General features: G+C 43.0%; 2 protein-coding genes across 3 annotated transcripts in view; both read right to left on the bottom strand.

Annotated features, from left to right (window-relative positions):
* The window catches only part of DYTN (dystrotelin), a 44,093-nt gene extending 40,864 nt beyond the window's left edge, over positions 1-3,229 (bottom strand). The window contains exons 1-2 of the mRNA XM_067548768.1: positions 3,178-3,229; positions 174-248 (exon numbers count right to left, since the gene is read on the bottom strand). Of these exons, the coding sequence (XP_067404869.1) occupies positions 174-248; positions 3,178-3,196 (94 nt within the window). The 5' untranslated portion in view covers positions 3,197-3,229. The remainder of the gene's footprint in view (positions 1-173; positions 249-3,177) is intronic.
* Positions 3,230-9,984: 6,755 nt separating this feature from the next.
* The window catches only part of MDH1B (malate dehydrogenase 1B), a 60,075-nt gene continuing 50,733 nt past the window's right edge, over positions 9,985-19,326 (bottom strand). For both annotated transcript variants that reach the window (XM_067548764.1, XM_067548765.1), the window contains 2 exons: positions 10,912-10,986; positions 9,985-10,238 (listed from right to left, as the gene is read on the bottom strand). In XM_067548764.1, the coding sequence (XP_067404865.1) occupies positions 10,162-10,238; positions 10,912-10,986 (152 nt within the window). In that variant the 3' untranslated portion in view covers positions 9,985-10,161. The remainder of the gene's footprint in view (positions 10,239-10,911; positions 10,987-19,326) is intronic.

Raw genomic sequence — 19,326 nt, 5'->3', positions numbered from 1 at the left:
TGATACTTAGCTTCCTTTGAGATCCTCCATTGAAGGGCACTAACACATTTGTGAAGTATTAATTCATTAATGTTCTTTGAGATCCTCAGATGGAAAGCATTCGAGAAAAGCAAGTAAGTATCATTTATGATTGCAACTCCGATCCAGCACTCTTCCAGATTTGTGCTACTTACACTGACACACGGTTTGCACTGAGCATAGTTTCAGGGCTGTTCTATAGACAGAATTCTGAATGTCATTTAGAGCGTCTGTAAAGGGAAACAAATATAAATTACCATAGATTGTCTTGTGCTAGTTATGAAGGGGAGGGATGGTGGAATTCTTAAAAGAATATGGGGAAAATACGAAAGGAGCTTTCAAAGACCGGACCTCTGAGACTGGGTTTCTCAAACTGTCCGGTTCACACCTGATCGCATCTGAACTCAGTTACAACTAGGGAATAAAAACTGACTAAGGACACAGGATTTTACCCAAGAACTTCAGTGAGATAGTCAAGGGGAGGCATTAATGCTGATAAATTGTTTGATTCTATGAGGGCCACAGATGTTATTTTTAACACAGAACTTGCTCAATGCATGGAATAGGACTCACTCCAACACTGTAGCCCTGCGGGGTGTGAGGTTAATTGTATAGGCTCTTGTAGAAATAGCATCTCTGCACTGATCAAAAAGGGGCATTGCTTCTAGAACTATTATTTTATTCTTAACTTGGCTAAAGGTATGCACAGTGCTCAGTCATCTTTATTCTACTCCACAAATAGAGACAACGCCCAGAGAAACTGATAGGCTTGTGTTCCAGAACAGCAAGATGCAAGTGTTGTTTTTACAGTACAGAGTACAAGTGAGACAGAAAAACAGACTGCTCTCCTGATGTACATTTTTTTAAGGGAGACCACTATAGTAGTTTGATCACTATTTTAGAGCCTCCCCATAAATAATGCTAGAGGGACTAGCCTGTTCATCACTGGAGCCACGAGAGGGAGAATGCCATTTTGGGGGAGGTATGACAGACAGACAGAGAGCTCATGCTAGACTACAGCTGGTCAAAAATGTCCACTGAAACAATTTTTGCTGTAAAACTATTTTCTATTTAAAAAAAAAAAATTCCGGAAAAACTTTTTTGTTTCAAATAAAAAACCCCAACAAGTTGGCTTCCACAAAAATCTAAAACTTTGAAGGAAAACTGATGAAAACCAAAACAATTTCATTTTTGTAGTCTTTTTTAGGGAAAAACAATTTCTCAACCAGCTGTATTTTATACTCTGAAAATAATGCTAGGGTCTTGCATCTCTGGCTCTCTTAAAATCAAACAATTTATCAACATGAATGGCTCCTGATCCCTCCCCTTGGCAATCTCACTGAAGTTCGTGGGTTAAATTCTGTGGTGTTACTACTTTTCACTCTGCTAAAGTCAATGGGTATTTGAGTAGGAACTGAGTAATGGCTTCATGACTTGACGTGTTATAATTTATACAGTGCCAAAAATATTCCTGGCACTTTACAGATAAACATGTAAACTTGTATTTTAAAAAATGCCTATTCACAGTATCTTTAGAAGCTATCAAAGGACAAACTAGCTCATTCCTTTCACCTGATGAGCCATATATATCCCTGAAGGTCAAATAGGAGGCAAATGCTTATAGATGATGAAGGGTGTAGATAAACTGCAAACATGCATAACTGAGTGGAAATAGGTCACAAAATTCTCCACTTGTTTCCTGTGGGAATGGGACAATTTGTGGTTCCTCGAATATGTGCCAGTATAATGCTAATAGTCAGCAAATTATGGGCTTTCCTAGTTCTCAGTTGCTTCCCATGATATAGATGTAAACCTGTGTCTGCTATGCCATCTGTCCAGTCTTGCTTTTGTCAGGTTATATTGTCTGCTGTTTGGAGAAGTTATGCAGCATAATGTACTCTAGCAAGTAATGTAATATGGAAAAAGTGTTTTGTTTGGTTTTCCTGGCTTGTAGTACTAGTAATTTTTTTTTCCTTCATGGACCTGATCCAAAGCACATTAAAGTCAGTGGAAAGATTCTCACTGATTTTAATAGGCTTTGGATCAGGTCCCAAGTCTGTCTTGTAGAAGAAGAATAAGGAATATTAAAGTAAGGCGTCATGAGATCCAACAATAAATTCTTCTGTGAATAAGATTCTCTCACCTGAGGGAATTATATGCTATCATCTGAGATTCTCAGGCTCATTGGCTACCAGTAACCATCTGCAATATTCAGTAGTCTGCTTTGGTAACATTTCACCATATTTTAAACTTCTAAATCAATCCTTAACAACCATTAGGTCACTGATTGCTCATATTCTGTACCAATCAATTAATGTCTCTATAACTAATCTGCAAAGTGTCCATGCTAAGAAGATGCTATCCCAAGTTAAATATCAATCAGAATTACTATTGATGAGAGAACATTGTACAAGACACAAACTAAATCTCTAATTTTCTGATTGGGGGTGAAATTCACCCCTGTGCAGAGAACCAGTAGGAAGCCTATGCACCACATCCTCTTTACGTGGACAGCTTTCATGGGACTTAACTGGGGCATAGGTGTTGTGCAGGTCCAGGGCTTAAGTGGCCCTTATGTGGTGCTAGGCCTTGTGCTGACTCTCTGCACAAAGTGAATTACACCCTGAGAACACGAGGTTTTTAAAAAACTCAACTCTGGAATCATTAATTTATAGCTGGGAGGGTTTTAGAAACTGAGGGCATGTCTACACTGCTGGGGCTTCACAGGTTGATGCAGCGGGATCGATTGAGCAGGCAGTGGAGACCCACTCAATCAATCCTGGAAGTGCTCTCCAGCCAAACACAGTAAATCTCCTCCCCACTCCCACATATTTTTGTCCTCATTCTGTTTCCTTACACCTCACATCTAATTGTCCAGTAGCTTTGCACCTTACTGACTTAAATGACAGATGAGATAGCAGGACAGCTACTGTTTTGCATAGTGTAATACAGGGAATGCTGCAAGAATAACACAGCCAGGAAATCCTCCTTCCAGACTGCATCATCTAAAGCAAGAGGTGGATCTGCCATAGCATTAGAGCTTGTCTCCTGCATTACAACTAAAAGATTCTGAAGACAGAACAACTTCAGTTAAGTTCATTGGTTTGGACACTAGGAATTCTCTTGTGAAAGGCTAGAAGCACCTGACAATAGCACTACCTTGCTGGTCTGGATCCATCACAAAAAGGCTTAGAATGGGCAGATGCCACTGGACGTCCTGTAACCAAACAAACCATGGTATTAAACCACAGCTCCCAGCCAGGGTTATGTAAAAGCTTTTTAAACTGGACATCTTAATCTGCATCATTTACTGGAAATATTTTCAAGATACATTTAAACAAAAACAACATAAAACAAGCTATTACTTTACAATGGACCCTGTCTTGCTGTTTTTCCAGGTGCAGAACTTCCATTAAATTGAGGACAATGGGCCTGACTCCTCTCTCCCTTTCAGTGTGAATTGATGAGAGAGGAGAATCAGAACCAATGGGAATTTTGAGTGCAGGTATGTGGTAGAATGGGATCCTTTGCTAGTCAGTGATCCAATGTGCATGAACAACATTACCACCTAATGAAGAGGAAATAGTTCCAGAGGAGAAAGCATACATTGAATTCTGCTACCCACTTAGCAAAGCAATTGCACTTGCTTTAATAACTCAACTTTTTAGATGGTTCCAACTGGAGTAAGATTCTTCAGCTAAGGTGCTCTTATTTCTTTTCAGAGGTGAGCATAGAAAGGTAGAAGGGAAAACATACACACAACTACCTCTGTACTTCTCCCCTGCTCTGGAAAATAAGTTGTCGTACCACTGAGCATAGTGGAGCCTTCAAGCCCTGCTGTAAAACTTATATGTCAGAAATGCAATAAATTAAATTATTAGCTGCTGTAAAATTTCCTTGAAGTTCATCTTCTAGTTATGCATTCAGCGTTAGCAACACAGGGGAACTGAGTAACATGAAGCTCCAAAAACATTCTGTATGCTTCAGACTTAAAACATCTTGATATTTGATTGAACAAGAAATGAGCAAACTCATCAGAGTTGGAAACAATCTGAAACATTACATAACAAAGAAATTCAATGATCTGCAGTTATTACTGGGTCTGAAAAATGAGGTTTATTATAGATGTATTGATTACCATTTTATTTGGTGAAAGCTGCAACTGTGGGTCCTAATCTTCCTCTCATATTAATATTTTAAGTAGAGGAACCTACAGTTACTTTTTTTTCTTCATTTATAGACTAAAACACCATCGCTCTTACAAAACTCTTGCTTTGAAAGGAGTATCACTTTTTTATTCTCCTTATTCCATTATTGCTTTACTTTCTTTCTTATTACAGTTTATGGCCGTTTTTCCCTCGGCACTACCAGTCTTCAATTCTTAAAATACTTAAGTAGGTGTATAACTTTGCTAATTAAAGTCCTCCCAGGATTGGGGTAGTGGTCCACACCGATGTACTAGTGCAGTCCCAGGGAAATCAGTGGGAGACCCAGGGCAGCAAGGGTCACTGTTAGGGCCTATGTTGCTCTTAAAGGTATATTTATCTAAAGGCTGTCTCACCTTTCTTACAAGACTTGGGGTATATCTACACTGCCAAGTGAAGTCAACTTACTTAAAGTTGACTTTCACCCATCGATTTTTTAGAAGTCGCTGCAGCGTGTACACACCATGCTATTTGCTCTGGACTGTTCTGGGGTCAGGAATAGGTCCTGACTTTCTGGGAGAACAGACACCCCACTCTCCTGCACCCTGCTCTCCTCAGCCGCCTCCTCCTCGTCCACAGAGTTCTCATCATTGTCCATGGACTGTGACCTAACGGCGGCATCGATGCTGCGGGATGGCATCGTGGTGGGATCTCCACCGAGAATTGCATGCACCTCATCGTAGAAGCGGCATGTTTTGGGCGAGGAGCCAGAATGGCTGTTAGCTTCCCTGGCCTTCTGATATAACTGACGCAGCTCCTTGATCTTCACGTGGCACTGCTACACGTCCCTCTTGTGTCCCTTCTCCAGCATGCCCTGGGATATCTTCCTGTAAGTGTCCAGATTCCTTTTGCTGGCTCTGAGCTGAGCCAGAACGGACTCCTCGCCCCACAGACCGATGAGATCTAAGACCTCTGGTCTACTCCATACTGGAGCGTGTTTGGGCTTTACAATAACCATGAGGAGTCCAGTGACAAAGCTCTCTCCATGCTGGCTGAACAGGAAATGAAAATTCAAACTTTCCCAGGGCTTGAGGGGAGAGGACATTTCCGGGTAGCATGCATAGTACAGTACAGCAGTACAGCATAGCACGAATGTCCAAAGTGGTCACGATGGGGCATTGTGGGATGCCTCCTGGAGGCCAATAACGTCGATTTAAGTGAAGTTGTGCCTACACTGATGTTAAATCGAAGCAATAACTTTGAATTAGATGCTACGCCACTTGCAAGGGTGGTTTTATTAAGTCAACTTTTGCCACAAATTTAGTCGACTTAACTGCAGTGCCAGTGTAGACGCAGGTGTTCGGAGATCGATGTGACTTTATGAATTACCTCTTGCTTTTTTTTTTTTTCTTCCTCCAACAAAGGTACACAAAACAAAGCAAGAGGTGATACTGGGGATAAAGGTACATGGGGCAAACTTGCTATTGACCTAAATTTTAACAGTTATACTGGCTTCAATGAAGTTATGCAGTAAGCGCAAATCTGTTAGAGCTGTTAGAGCCTGCAAGCTGTTGAACATTTTAGTCTGATCCAGCAAAACATTTACGCATATCCTAAAAGTTAAACATAGATGTAGTCCTATTAAAGTAAATGGGACTATTCAAGTGCTTAAAATGAAACACATGCTTACGTGTTTTGCTGTGTTGGACTAGAGTGCTCAGTGTCTTGCAGGATCAAGCCCTCTGATATCAATGGATTTGCATCAGCAATGCATTTGAGCCAAAGTGTTTTAAAGGCATTATTACATTCTCTCACACACATTATGAATGTAATAACTTTTGTGTTTTAAAGAAAGCGGTAACTGAATTCTGATTGCCTTTATTGGGGCTACTTCTGAGGTGAACAGGATTTGGCCCAAGGTTAATACCTGTTCTATACATAAATTAAGCAAAATAAAAAGGTAAAAGTAGTCTCCATCTATCTCAGTATCAACTAATTGCTGCATTAACAGCTCTTATCAATTTCAGTGGGATCTGATGTACAATACTTGATGCACAGTATAGCATGTAAGTAACAATAAGTCTAATACTAAGAGCTTTATTTAATAATTAAGTAGGCCTTCACTAAACAAAGTAGTAGTATAAGATTAATCATGAATATGCAGGACAGAACTCATAGTCTTAGGGCCCAATCCTGCAAATACACAAGAAACAATATATATGCAAGGTAAAAGTAACATTACTTACATGAGTTTTCCATTGAAGCTAGTGGAATAGTTACATACATTAGTTATTCATTTGCATGAGTGTTTGCAGAAGCAGTCTTTAGACTACATCCTGGCAGCACCTTTTTTTTTTTAAAAAAAAAGAGAAATTCATCAAGATAAAGCATATAGAAAGGTTAACTAAAATTCTGGAAGGCAAAGAAATCTATGGTAGATCAACAAGCCCAATCCTGCAGACCATAGTCAGGCAAAACTGAATCAGGTGACATTCAGTGTGTTCAGTGTATTTAAGTACAGAGTAAGTCTAATATAAAACATTATCTTATATTTTAGCAGAGGGGAAAGGGAATTTTTCTCCTGCTGTATTTGTAAATACAATCTCTTCTCAAATACAGTCGCGGTTCTTACCTTTCTCTATTATCTACCAATGGCCTGGAAGTCACAAGGTGTTGTGGAAGTAGTCCAGTAGTTTTACAATAGTTAAAAGCTTAATTCAAGTCACCCTTCTAAAAGCTTTTGCTTTTCAATGAATGCTGTTCATGGCAGTACATGGGAAAGGCTCAGCTCAAGGCATCATATGTTGTCTCAGCAGTCAAAACAGAGAAGGGTAATTAATTAATAATAAATATTCTTAATAATTAAACACAATTTCCTTGATCGGTGTTTCAAAAGGCCATTTTTCTTATACTTCGAGGTAATATTTCTAGAATGGGGGAACACAAACAAGCATCTCCTGGTTGCTGAGAAACATGATGTTGCTATGGAGACTGAAAAGCTGGAGGGAGTCATTTTCTCTAAGGCAGGAAGCAAAGTGTCCTGTGTCAACCAGCTAGTCTGACAACTAAAACAGGGAAAATAATAAGCCTAACTGGTAATGTAACCCTTTAGGTAAAGCACTGTTAGTGCAACCAAAAAGCTTACACATTGGTACAGTTTGTGCAACGCGTGTGCTAAAATTGGCAAGAGAAATTCATTTATTTTAAAGAAGTTTTTAAAATTAAGCATTTCCGGTTATTCTGACAAGCAGTATATCAGAACTCGATGCTCTAGACATTCCCAGAATATGTAGCATTAAACAATAGTTCATGAGAAAGTATGTACTGGAAATTATTTATGGTTTAAAAGGTACTAAATCTGACAATGTATGAACAAATACATTATCTGTTACTATGTCAGATTTTAACAACCCTATAATTTTGGCTTAGAAAACTAGTCCAGTCTAAAAATTGGTAGAAATACTCTGAAGGCCAAAGGGAATGTAACTACAAACTCTGAAGAAAATTTGACAAACTGGTTTGGAGTAGAGCCACATGTATTCCCTGAAACCTGCCCTTCTGTTGAAGTGCCCTTGACCCAGGAAAAATCTGACTTCTACATGCTTTTCCTAAGACACCCAGGAGACTTTTGAACTCTGCCAGTGAGACACTTGCCCCCATGAGAAATTTAAGTCCCTCACTTGTTGCCTCCATGACACTATTCCCATCTGTGCTGCTCCTTCTGTAAGACACTAAATGTCCATTTCCATCTGCCTGTCCACACCCAAGCTCCCACCTTTCTTTAGGTCACTTGAACACTCTTCTCATAAACTCTCTCTCTTTTGACCCACCAGACTCCCTCTTCCATTTGGTCCATCTCAACTGGCAGAGAACCAAGAACTCATCTTGGTTTTCTCCCCTGTAAGATGGATTTTCTATCCATTAGGAGACTGAGCCTCCATTTGAACAGAAATGCATTTATTCAAAAACTATTTGTTTGCTGCAAATAATAGCAAAATGTTATCCTGTTTCCAAAATGTTCAGCATAAAGAAATTAAGAATGTAAAATGGCATTTAATTTATTTTAGTCTACATCTTTTAATAGATAAAGGCGTTCCCAATATTAGTGTACAATCAGCTCTGAGTGGATATGAAAAGGTCTACTGCAGCTATCCAAGGTCCTGATTTCAGCCAAGACTTAAGTATCTGTTTACCTTTAAGCATGTAAGTAATGTCTTTCAAAACTAATGGAATGAAATTATGAATGGAGGGGGAAAATGAAAGAAAAAATATAATTTTTCTTCCTTTTAAGGTGAAGCACTAAAAAGCATTGAAATGAACTTTTGTGATTAAAGATAATTCTTGCCCTGACCAAAACACTGCTGTCCTGTAACTGAGTCTGGGATGTCAAGAACCACAGCATGGCTGATCACACAGAGTATGACTATTAAATCTCCCATTTTATTACTGCTTATATTTTCTAGAGCTAATCTTGAGAACAAAATGTACTTTTGCTGTGCTGATCAGACTGTGCTACATAGAATTTACATTTGGAAAGAAAATGCTTTTAATGACTTTGTCAAGAAATTAAGGCCAAATCCTTAGGTCTCTACCCAGGCAAAACTTTCACTGACTTTAATGGGAGCTGTGCCTTGGCCCATAAGCAGGCAGAGAACACCTCTCAGTAAAGTTTCATTCATCTCTGTTCCCTTTACAAAGGGAGTGGTCTTGGCACCACTACATTTAACTTAAACTGTTTTATTAACTGTAATAGATATGGATGGAATTTTCCCCTCTAGCAAGTGACAATAATGACCCTTGAAAATGTATTGTTTGTGAATTACTGTGGGTTGCGCAAACATTGCAGAGTTTAAAGTTTTGTGAACCTTTCAAATGATTTTTTGGATATGCAAAACCAGTCTGAGTTTCCTATAGGTTGCATAAAAGCTTTCATTATAACCCTTTGATTTCATTCACTTACAGAATGCCAGATCCTGCAACCCTTACTTACATGAGTATTCCTATTGATTTCGTGGCCCTGCCCAGATATGACTCCCAGGCTCCACTAATGATCCTCAGGTACTGAAGTCAAGTACAGATATGCTAAAGGCTCTTTTGGTTTGCATGTATCTAAGGAGAGGGTGAGTTTAAAACCTATGGAGCTGCACAAAAAAAGTACAACTCTATAGTATCCAGCTAAGGTGATTTTCTTTACTATTGTATCTTGACTTCCCCAGCAAAAATTTAAAAAAAAAAAGGAAATTATTGCTTTAGAGCCTCAATATTTTAATGCCCCAGTTTTATTTCATTCTCTGACTCTTTTCTGTTCTATGTGAAATTTTAGTCTGAAAAGTGATTTTGCAAAGTTGGTATGATGGCTTCCATGTTGTCTCAATAATTTCTGTATCAAATGTGCCCAGTACACAAGAAAAAGATTTATTTCTTAACTGCCAACTCATTCTGAATTCTGAAGATCAAGTTGGGCTTTCATCTCTGCATCAGCATCTTTGATAAAGGTTCTGTAAGACAAACTGAGACTCAGCTTTATCTGTGGAACAACATTCTCTTCAATGGGTTTGCACGGCATAGGTATAATTGACTGGAACTCAGTAAACAATCTGCTGATGCTGTGCAAGATGGAACAGAATATGCATCTTATTCAATCTTAGTTCTGTTGGCTCTACAAAGCTAAGAGTATTTTTGTCACTAAATTGATGCATTGTTGTTGTGCATATAGAATCAGATTTGTTGAGTTGAGGAGATGCCATTTTTACTGTCACTTCTCAGAGTAAAACTACACATTAAATATGTAACATTAATGCTACACAGGCGTCACTTATTTTAATTTCTTATTTTAATACAACAAATTTGCCAGTTTCTATACATTCTTTCATAACTACCACAAAAGAAAACCCCTGAAGATTCAAAGCGGCACATCAGAATTTGTCAGATCACAGAAGTAATAGGTTCTAAGCACTGTAGCATATTCTTTGTTGTAGTTTACTTGATCAGAAAAGATTTAAGAGTTTTCATTGTTTTCTGCATTGCTCATACTGGTCTCTGATTGAAGTAAGCCATCAGATGAAGATTCATGATCTGCAAAAACAGATTTAAAATATTTACATGTTTTAGGTTTTCAAGACATGTTCTCTTGTTTTGGAGTTTCACCCTATTTGTTCTTGGTTTTCTGATGCTCTTTAGGAGCCAGATCATGCTCTGTGTGGAAATGTCCATCTTAGGGAATGTCTACACAGCAGCTGGGAGGTGTTATTCCCACCTCAGGTAGATGAACATGCGCTAGCTCTGTGTATATCTACCTGAGTTGGGAATCATACATCCGAGCTGCTGTGTAGACACTCCCTTAGGGAACAAGTAAACTTCATTGACCAGATTTTCCAAAGAGCTTATCTCCGATATAGGCACCTAAATGATATGGCCAGACATTCAAAAGTGCTCCGCAACCAGTATTCCCACTGAGAAGCTATTAATACTTGTTAGGATTGTTTATGCTATATTTTCCATTAACTGAATGGATAAATGTTTATATTCTGTTTTTAAATTAAACCAACTGGGTCAGTGATTGAATAAACTATTCAGACCTGGTATTTTGCTATCCTGTTTACCTACAAAAGTTTTCTGTTGTTTTGTTTCTGGCCCCTGTGAAAAGTTGAGGATTTGTATGTGTGTGTGTCAAAGGGTGTTACAGCTGCAAATTGAACATTATGAACAATAAAAAAAAATTTAAAAAAATTTAAGCATCTTGGCCTACCATCTATGGGCACTTGGACTTTGTCTTCTTCCAGTATCTCTGATTGAAGTAATCCATTGGGTGAAGCTTCAGGTTCTGTAATAAACAAAATGAAAGGGCTAAAATGCTGTACCTTTACAACATTCATTCCTGGATTTGAATTGCTCTTTCTTTGCTCTATTTTATTTGAATTTATTGGTCTCTTTCCTTTTCTGAGAGTGAAATTAGGTATCAAAAGCAGCCTAGGACACTTCTCCAACACTCCTTCAGGAACCCTGACCAAGACATATGCAACTGAGGGCTTGTTTACACTTACAGTGCTACAACAGTGCAGCTGCACCGCTGTAGCGCTTAGTGAAAACTTTATTTATGCCAACAGAAGGTCTTCTCCCACTGGCCTAGTACTCTACCTCCTTGACAGTGGTAGGTATATCAACCGGAGAAGCCCTCCTGTCAACATAGTGCTGTCTACACCGGGGATTTGGTCAGTATAACTATGTAGCTCAGGGGTGTGGAAAATCCAAACCCCTGAGCAATGCAGTTATACCAACATAAACGTGTAATGTAGACCAGGACTAAGGCTTCAGGAAGATGAGAGGTGGAATAGATTAGAAATGAATGAAGAGAGGAAGGTTGATAGTGGCTAATGCACTCGGCAGGAACTCAGCAGATAGGGATTCTGTTCCCATTTCTGGCACAGATTTCCTGTGTGATCTTGCCTTGACCATTTAATCAGTAATGTATGTGAGGTGCTTAGATAGTACTGTGACAAGCACTATGGAAAAGCCTTCAGAAAAATTGACATTCTTTGAATAAAATAGAGGATCATCATTTGACTTTTGGCATGCGATGTATCACCGAAATACATGTGATTTGTGACATTTGGTACTAAAATGTGTAAATGGTTATCATTCGCACTTAGAACTCCTTGTGAACAGTCATTTTTAGATAGATAGGTATCTAGTCTAAATACTGACCAATGCTTAGAAACAGTCTGGCTTACTAATAGTCTCTCTGTGAATAATAATTAATAATAATAAATGGAGGTTACTTACTGTAACTGGAGGTTCTTCAAGATTCGTGCTCCCGGCCTGGATTCCATACATGGGTGTACATGTGCACCATGCACTGGAGCCGGAATTGTTTGTAGTAGTGTCCGTCGACTTGTATGTGCATTCAAGGTCTTATGAGGCTGCATGGGTTGATGCCCCTCCATGTCCCTCTTACTGACAGTCACAGAGCTCGCAGCAGAGGGGATGGGGGGCAGAATAGGAATCCAGATAGGGACCACACATGTCAAAGAACCTCCAGTTACAGTAAGTAACTTCCATTTCTTCTTCGAGTGCTGGTCCCTATGTGGATTCCATACATGGATAGCGTAGTGAGCAATACTCAGCATGGAGGTGAGAGCAAGGGCTCGCCTGAAGTGAGAGTCTATAGGATGGCTTAGCTGACTGCTGCATCAGCTGCCGTTGCTGGAGTGATGGCACAGTAAGTGGTAAAGGTGTGGACAGAGGGCCATGTGGCCACCCTACAAATGTCCTGCCATGGGACATCTGCGAGAAAAGTAGATGTGATGGTCTGTGCCTGTGTGGAGTGGGCAGTGATTTCAGGGGGCAGAGAGATGTGAGAGGGAGTAACTTTCCATGATACAGCAGGAGATCTATTTGGAGAGGTGTTGCGAAGAAAGGGCGTGGCTGCGGCAGTGCTCCACCATGGTGAGGCTCAGAAAGCGCAGGTGCATTGAAGCTAGAAATCCAGTGCATGATGGACATTGAGGGAATGTAACATGTGCTTCCTGGCAGAGGCGTGCGGTTTGGGGTAAAAGGTTGGAAAGTGAATGGATTAGTTGGGGTGGAATGGCGAGGACATCTGTGGGGGGAAACTTGGGATGGAGCTGAAAGTAAACTTTGCCCTTATGGAACACAGTGCAGGGCAGGTTCGCTAGCATAGCTGCCAGTTCGCTAACTTGCCTAGCAGAGGTAATGTCTACCAGAAAGATGACCTTCATAGAGAGGTGGGTGTGGGAGCAGGTTGCCAGGGACTCAAAAGGTGGCCTGATGAGGACAGAGAGGACTAAGTTAAGGTCCTAAGTGGAGGTGGGCTTCCAGACTGGAAGGAAAAGTGGCTGAAGGCAGAAAAGCCATCCACGGGCAGTAAGAAGGCACTGAGTGCTGTTAGGTGTACCCTGACTGAGGAATGGGTGAAGCCCGAGAGCCTAAGGTGGAGAAAGTAATCAAGGATGGTGGGTATGAAAACAGAGTCCTGGGGGTGCTGGTGGCGGGAAGCCCATGCGGTGAAGCATCACAACTTCATCTGGTAGCAGGCGTTGGTGGATGGTCACCTGCTGTGCACAAGGACATCATGCACGGGTGCGAAGCACGCGAGCCCCATCCAGCTACGATACGAGGCCATGAGGTAAAGAAGGTCTCGGTTGCAGTGCTGGATCCGACTATGTGCCTGTGTGAGGAGATCTGGGGGAGAGGGAAGGTGGATTGAAGGGTAGGAGGAGAGGTGAATGATGTTGATGAACCAGTGTTGGCAGGTCCAAAAGGGAGCTATGAAAATGAGGACTGTCCAATCCCGCCGGATCTTGTGAAGGCTTTGCGAGGAGCAAGATAGGTGGGGAAGGTGTAGCAAAGTTCAGTTGTCCGGGGTAGAAGAAGTGTGTCGCACTGAGAGCCAGGCCTGAGAGCATCCCTGGAATAGAAGAAGGGAAGCTTATGGTTGGCAGTAGTCACAAAGAGATCCCAGTATGGCGTGCCTCACTGATGGAAGATGGAGTGGAGAGTGGGCTTGGGCAGCTCCCACTCATGATTGTTGCAAAAGATGCGGCTGAACGTGTCCGCGAGGGAGTTGTTGATGCCCGGAAGATGAGAAGCATGGAGTGTAATCCCATTGTGGAGGCACTAGTTCCAGAGGTGTATCACCTCCATGCAAAGGGACAGGGAGATCAGACACTGCCTTGTTTGTTTATATAGACCCTGGCCATCATGTTGTATGAAAGGAGTTCAATGTGGCGAGAGTCAAGGAGGAGTAGAAACACCTTGCAGGCAAGGTGGACAGCCTACAGTTCCACAATATTGATGTGCATCCTTACTTCCCTGGGGGACCAGAGGCCCTGGGCCGTGTAGCCCTCTAAGTGGACTTCCCACTCCACAAGGGAGGCTCCGTGGTGAAAGTGGTGCTGGGTGTGGGAGTGTTAAACAGGATTACCGGCCAGAACTTTGGATGGAGTGCACCACAACGAGAGGGAAGCCAGGACCATTTTGGGAATGAGAACTGACTTGCAGAGGTGATCCATCTGTGGGTTGTAGAGCAACCGGAGCCACAGCTGGAGGCAGCCCATGTGGCGGCGGATATAAGGGGTAATGGAAGTGCAGGCTGCCATTTGGCCGAGAAGAAAGACGCAGAGGCGTGTGGGGATGACAACGTAGGTGGGCGATGAGCGAAGTGAAGATGGTGAAACAGTCTGGCAGGAGAAAGGCTCGTCCCGCAAGGGAGTCCTGAGGTGACCCTAGGAAGGTGACAGCATGGATGGGTACAAGAATTGACCTGTCCTCATTGATACAAATTCCCAAGCTGGCAAGGAGATCACACAGAGTGTGGATGGTGGCAAGTAGGCTTTCACAGAAGCTTCAACCAGGAGCCAGTTGTTCAGGTATGGAAACAAGGAGTGGCCGAGGCAACGCATGTAGGCTGCAACAACTATAAAAACCTTTGTGACGATGCAGAGAGCAGTACAATCCCAAAGGGAGGAACCCAGAACTGGTAGTCCCATCATGAAGTGGAGGAACTTGTGATGTAGAGGTGGATGTCGAGAGCCACAAATCAGGCTCCAGATGAAAGGGAGAGGGTGATGAGGGGGAGGGTGATCATCTGGAAATGGAACTCATAGATGAATTGGTTTAGTGCCTGGAGATCGAAAATGGGGTGAAGGCTCCCCCTTTCTTCAGTATAAGAAAATAGGAGGAGTAGAACCCATGGCCACAGTAGTGGTGTGGGACACAGTCTGCCCTTCTGGAGTAGGGTGAATAACTTCCTTTTGGAGGAGATTGCGTTGGGAGGGATCTCCTGGTCAACCATAGGATGGAGGGGATGATGAGGAGGAAAGTGGAGGAACTCTATTAGCCACCTCTGGCATACTATGTCCAGCAGCCAGGCCAAGAGGGCAAAACGACCCCTGACCACAACTGGAGGAACCATAGGAGGGGTGGAGGGAGGTTTGCGGCTCTCGGGGGAGGACTCAAAAGGTGTTGTGGCAAGGGCGGCTTGTTCAGCCCTCTTGTGAGTGCTGTGCCCTCTTCGGCTACGACTATGATGTGCCTGGGTGGGAGCGGGGGGGGGGGGGGGGGGGGGGGGGGGGGCCGGTCACGCCCTCTGCCCCGGGCCCCAACCCAGGGACCCTGTGTGGAGTAGTCTTCAAACTGCCCAGTCGGTGACTTACTCCCTTCCCTGGGTCGCCTGTCTTTGGCCCCACTGCTCGCAGTCTGCTTCCTGGAACTGGGTGGGGAGGGGTTCTCTCTCAGGCCTGTGCCTTGGATCCCTGGCCGTAGCCAGACAGGTACCCCCTCTTGTCTCTGGTAGTATGTGGCAGTGGTTGCTCCAAGTCCTGTAGCAGCTCTCCTCCGCTCTGCTCTGCTTCTTCTCCTAACTCCCTTCCAGCTGCTCCCATCTGCCTGACAGGGAGGCTTTTAACTGCTGGGGCAAGCTCCTTGATTGGCCTCAGCTGGCCTAATTGCCCCGGAGTAGCCCTAGATGGATCACCCAGGGAACAGGGATTTGTTCATTCTGGGGCTAATATAGACCCCCTCTACTACTCTCCTGTAGCCATCAGGTCTGGCCCTGTCACAGGGCGCTTGGAAGGATGCTGTGGGAAAGCAGAGGTGGCAGAGGCTATAGCGGCGGGATAGCAGGATTGTTGGGATGGTTGATAGTGACCGGGGCAGTTCTTGCTGGTGTGGAAGGTAATGGGCAGGACAGTGGGGGTGAAAGGACGGTGTTGGTCGGCAGGTTGGGGCCAGAGTGTAAAGGCACAAATGACCGGAGTGTGGTGCGAGAGTACATAAAGAAATGGAGGGACTTGTCGATCTTGTCACTGTATAGTTTATAATTGTCAAAAGAGAGGTCCTGAAGGGTAGTCTGGACCTCTTTAGGGAAATTGGAGAATTGGAGGAATCCCAGTGAAGTACCATGCCTGAGGCCAGGAACTAGGATGCGGTGTCTGCTATGTCCACTGCAGTCGGAGGGCTACCTTAGCTACCAGTCTGCCCTTATTAATGAGGGACTTCGTTTGTCTTCCGAGAGGGAGGCCTGGAACTCCGCCAGCTTGGAGTATGACAAAAAGTCATACTTTGCCAGAATAGCTTGGTAACCGGCAATATGGAATTGCAGAACCACCGATGAGTAGACCTTGTGCTCAAGCAGGTGGAGTGTTTTAGCCACCCGATTCAGAGGGGTGGTCTTAAGGTGATGCTGTCTGGTTCGCTTGGCTACCATTTGAACAATGAGAGAATTGTGGTGGGTAGTGGGAGGGAGAAGAAAATCTGTTTCTTTGGCACGGATAAAATAGTATCACTCTGCTGGCTTGGGAGTGAGAGCACATGAGCTTGGGGCATACTAGACACCCTGAGCTGGTTGGAGAAGGGTAATAAGGATGGGTAGAGCAGTATGAGAAGGCCTTACCAGTTGAAGAATGCCCAGAAAATGGTCCTGTGGATCCTGTATGTCTTCAACTGGGAAGTTGAGGGCCCCAGCCATGTGATAAAGCAAGTCTTGGTACTGACTGTAGCTGTCCGGAGGAGAAAGAGAAGGCAGGATGAGCGCATCAAAGGCTGACAATGAAGCTGTGGTAGGGGTCCCAAGTATGCCAACAGGCATACAGGTCAGTGGGTACCAGTGGCCCACGGGAGTACCAGAACCATGCCTGGATGGAGGCCCATGCACTAGTGAGTAGGGCAGGTGTTGAGGTTCCAGACTATCCGATCGCACATGTGAAAACATGGGTTCCAGCTCTGAGGACCAGTTAGAATCAGAGGGCTGGTCTGCTAAGGGTGGTGCCATCATGACAGGCAGTGCTGTCGGTATGAAGCAGGTTTAAGATGAGGTTCCAGCCTGCGGAACCAACGGCACAAACAGGAGTGGAGCAGGGCACTAACTGAGCAGTAGCAGTTAGTCCACCAGTGATGGAAGCTGTAAAGCCACCAGTGATCCGAGATGTGGAAGGGAGCTAGCACAGGACAGAAGCAGTTCAGATGTTGGCGTAAGTGCAGACAAATGGCTGGGCATGCACGGAGCTGGGTACAAAAGGCTAGACTGTCCTGGCGGTGTGGACAGAGCCAGGGGTGAAAAGGCCAAATATGATACAATCTGGGCTTGGCGACATTTAGTTTTATGCTCCATCCGAGACTTCTTGGGAAGTTGGATCAACACATGACTTCTTACCCAAACTGGCGCGGCTCAAGGAGGCAATGTTGCATTTCGGGGTGGTCCCCATCAGGGAGACGATCTTGTGCCAATGGCTGTGCTTCTTATGAGCACAGTGGGGTGTTGGTGGTGGTGCTGGTGCCATTGGTGCTGCCCAGGAAGGAACCGGAGAAGTGCTCACTGATGGTGAGGCGTGACGCTCTGTCAGATCCGTCGATACCAGATCCAAGGGCGCATGCAGGTGCATCACTTCCTCCATTAGGTACTTTCAGAGACAAAACTCTCAAGTCTCACAGGTCCATGGTGGAAAGGAGCAGCAAATGGAGCAACAGGGACGATGTGGGCCTCACCGAGGCAGTAAAAGCAGCAGTGGTGCTCATCGCTCATGAAGATGGAGCACGGGCATGAAGTACAGTTTTAAAGCCGGCTTGCCAGGGCATAGTTCCCCATGGCAGGTAGGACACCCCGCATGGGGTAAAGTAATGGAAAGCTAACTAACAGACAAAAACCTTGAAGAACTACATACAATGAACTAGAAAAACAGTCTTGTTCAGACAAAAAGAAGGCTACGTAGCAAGTAAGAGCAAAGAGGAAGAGGGTTTTCTGATTCTGGCCATGTGGCAGTAAGAGGGGCATTGACCCATGCAGCCTCATAAGACCTTGGATGCACCACAGGGCCAACACAAAACGCGCACACGGGTCGACAGACACTACTACAAACAGTTGCAACTCTGGTGGATGGCATGTATGCACATCCACGTATGGAATCAAAATAGGGACCAGCCCTCAAAGAAGAATACTTGGTACTAATATAGTCACAGTGCTTTACAAATGTGGCTAAGTATCATTTTATAAATGAGAAAACTGATGATAGTCAGGAAAAGGCCCATTTCCTCAAAAGTGGTCAGTGATTTTTGGGGCATTTGTTCTTGGGTGCCCAATTGGATACTTCTAAAAAAAATCAGACCCAAGAAGTGCTGAGCATTCACACTTCTAAAGAGATAGAGGAGTTAAAAGAAAAGGTATCTGGCACAGAGGCAAGCAATAAGTAAATGTGACAGAGTATATTGTGACATTCTTTTGACCATGAACAAATAAAAGGGTCATTTAATTAAGCTTCTTGGCACATCTTCAGTGTGAGTTTGGAATTTTTCTCCTTCTAGAGGCTGGAGGAAATAAGTCACTGGAAGAAACTTCAGCTTCTGCAGTAAACAGAATTAGAGGATGAAATGCTTTACATTCACAAGTGAATTATTTCCAATTTTCCATGTTCTTCCACTGTTCTCGTATTTGCCTGGTTTTTGTCTAGTTGTATTAGAGGAGGAGAATAGGCTAGTAGAAGAGTTTTTCAGCATTTCAAAAGGACTCCTGCTGGCCTCATCAGTATTAAACAGTGCATATATTTTTTGTTCAATAAGTCTTTCTTTCTCCATTAAAGACCCACAATTGCCCATTGAAATGAAGGAAAAGACTCCCACTGGACTTTCGTTCAGATCCTAATAGGAGATAACAATAGAGGCAACATTTGTTTTCATCTACATATATTTCTTGATTAGTGGAACAAGCTACTTCTCTTTAGTGATATTTAAGGAAGATATCGATGATATTCTGTTTAATAGGGAGGGTTTTAAGAGGATGTGGAGATTTTTGCAAATGTCATCAAATATGATAGTGTAGTCTTAAGTTTCGGATATCATCACTTGTTTTATGACCACAAGTGTAAATTACAAACCAATATGTTCAATAAGACAACTTTAGCTAACCATTTGCAGTGGGATTGAAAAAACCATCCTAATGACCAATTTCGTAGGAGGACCTATTGGAAATTGATGTTATACGTATTTTCTTGAATGCTTTCTGGAAAGGATTATCATCTCAATTTAGCTATCAGTGAGTGTGTCTGTAAGTTTCTATTTCACCAAAAAAACTAAAGTTAGATACATAACTTTCAAAAAGAAAGTTCAACCTTAACTACGCCCCCTTGTTTATATATATTCTTACAAAGGAGTT

The sequence above is a fragment of the Emydura macquarii genome, unplaced genomic scaffold (assembly GCF_026122565.2).
Source record: "Emydura macquarii macquarii isolate MOO-44397 ecotype Brisbane River unplaced genomic scaffold, CSIRO-AGI_Emac_v2 contig_1253, whole genome shotgun sequence".
Lineage (NCBI taxonomy): Eukaryota > Metazoa > Chordata > Testudines > Chelidae > Emydura > Emydura macquarii.
The sequence above is the reverse complement of the archived record's forward strand: the minus strand, read 5'-3'. Positions and strand labels throughout refer to the sequence as shown.